General features: G+C 39.4%; 1 protein-coding gene across 1 annotated transcript in view; it reads right to left on the reverse strand.

Annotated features, from left to right (window-relative positions):
• Window positions 1–92: 92 nt before the first annotated feature.
• Window positions 93–1400, reverse strand: part of LOC102195853 (dysbindin-like) — a 5299-nt gene continuing 3991 nt past the window's right edge. Inside the window, exon 5 of the mRNA XM_013915870.1 lies at window positions 93–893. Within this exon, the coding sequence (XP_013771324.1) occupies window positions 562–893 (332 nt within the window). The 3' untranslated portion in view covers window positions 93–561. The remainder of the gene's footprint in view (window positions 894–1400) is intronic.

Below are 1400 nucleotides of genomic sequence, written 5' to 3' on the forward strand. Positions count from 1 at the left end.
CCAGATTTGTCGCTAGTCACTTTTTAGAAATAAAGACGCAAAGGGGGTCTGAAAATCCGCTAAATATAGCAACAAAGTCGCTAAGTTGGCAACACTGGGCAGGGGTCAACCTCAAAAAGAGCTCTTAGATTGTTTTCTGTTTTAGGGTGGAATGATTGTACAGCATACATCTTACTTGAAAGAATGATGGATATTAGTACTGACATTAGTACATATCCATACAGCTGCACTAATACACCTTCAATATTTGGTTAAATGTCCTTTAGCAAGTTTTACTCAATGTTGCTATTAACAAGCTTCTGGCATGATGTAAGCAGGATATTTGACCACGCTTCTCGACAGAGTTGGTAACATTCATTTAAATTGGCTGGTTTACTATCACAGACACAGCTTTTATGCATTTTCTAAATGATTCAGGTCATTCCAGATGCTTTATATTCACCTTCTTTTACTCATTATAAAACCATTTAGATGGATGTTTGGGATCAATTTCCTGGCTTGTTCTTATGCACTTACTGACTTCCCCTGTATGGACCATTGGAAAAGAACAGTTCAAAGAAATCATGAAAAGTCCAAAATGACCATGACAGCCATGTCCACGATCACTACATGTACACGTCTGACCACAAGTGTGAAATATTGTATTGGAACATTAAACATGCTGATGTTTTGACATGTTTGTATGAGTTTACCAAGCTGATTGTGTTTTGTCAGGATAAATAATTCTGCTTTGTACTCTATGACAACATGTCTTGAGTTGAGATTACCTGATGTCAATGATGATTCAGTAGTGACTTCATCTCCACTGGAGTTGAGGAAGTCATCCAAAGCCTCTTGGTCTGTGTTAGTTAGTGTCACCTGATCCAGAGAGCAAACATCAGCACCTGCTGGCTCTGCAAACGTAAACGTACACTCCAATTATGCAATTTGCTAAACTTAATATACGAACTCTACAGTTACTGATACATACTACATGTGGCAAACAGTGCATCGTTTCAATCAACAGGGTGTATATTTCACACACGTTCTGTCTTTACACCTACTTTCACTCCTCGTTTCTCCAGAACATGCATCCACCTCTCCAGACTCACTACAGATCACAGTGTTGTCTGCCAGAACACAATATGGATGCCCCTGCAACCTCTCAATCACCACTGCAAACACGGGACTGATCCCCTCACCTCGCCCTTATTTTAATTCTCGGTTGTCTCAGACTTTTTTTTAGTACTCAGTTCAGGTAAAATAATTAGAGTGGGTGATTTTAACATCCATGCAGTTGCTGAAAATGACAGCCTTTGCATTTAATCTATTATTAGACTCAAATGTAGGGCTGCCACAAACGATTGTTTTGATAGTCGACTAGTCAGATCATCATCCATTGGACGTACAGCGTTCAGCTT

Source organism: Pundamilia nyererei, unplaced genomic scaffold (assembly GCF_000239375.1).
Source record: "Pundamilia nyererei isolate P.nyererei 1_Seehausen unplaced genomic scaffold, PunNye1.0 scaffold00387, whole genome shotgun sequence".
Classification (NCBI taxonomy): domain Eukaryota; kingdom Metazoa; phylum Chordata; class Actinopteri; order Cichliformes; family Cichlidae; genus Pundamilia; species Pundamilia nyererei.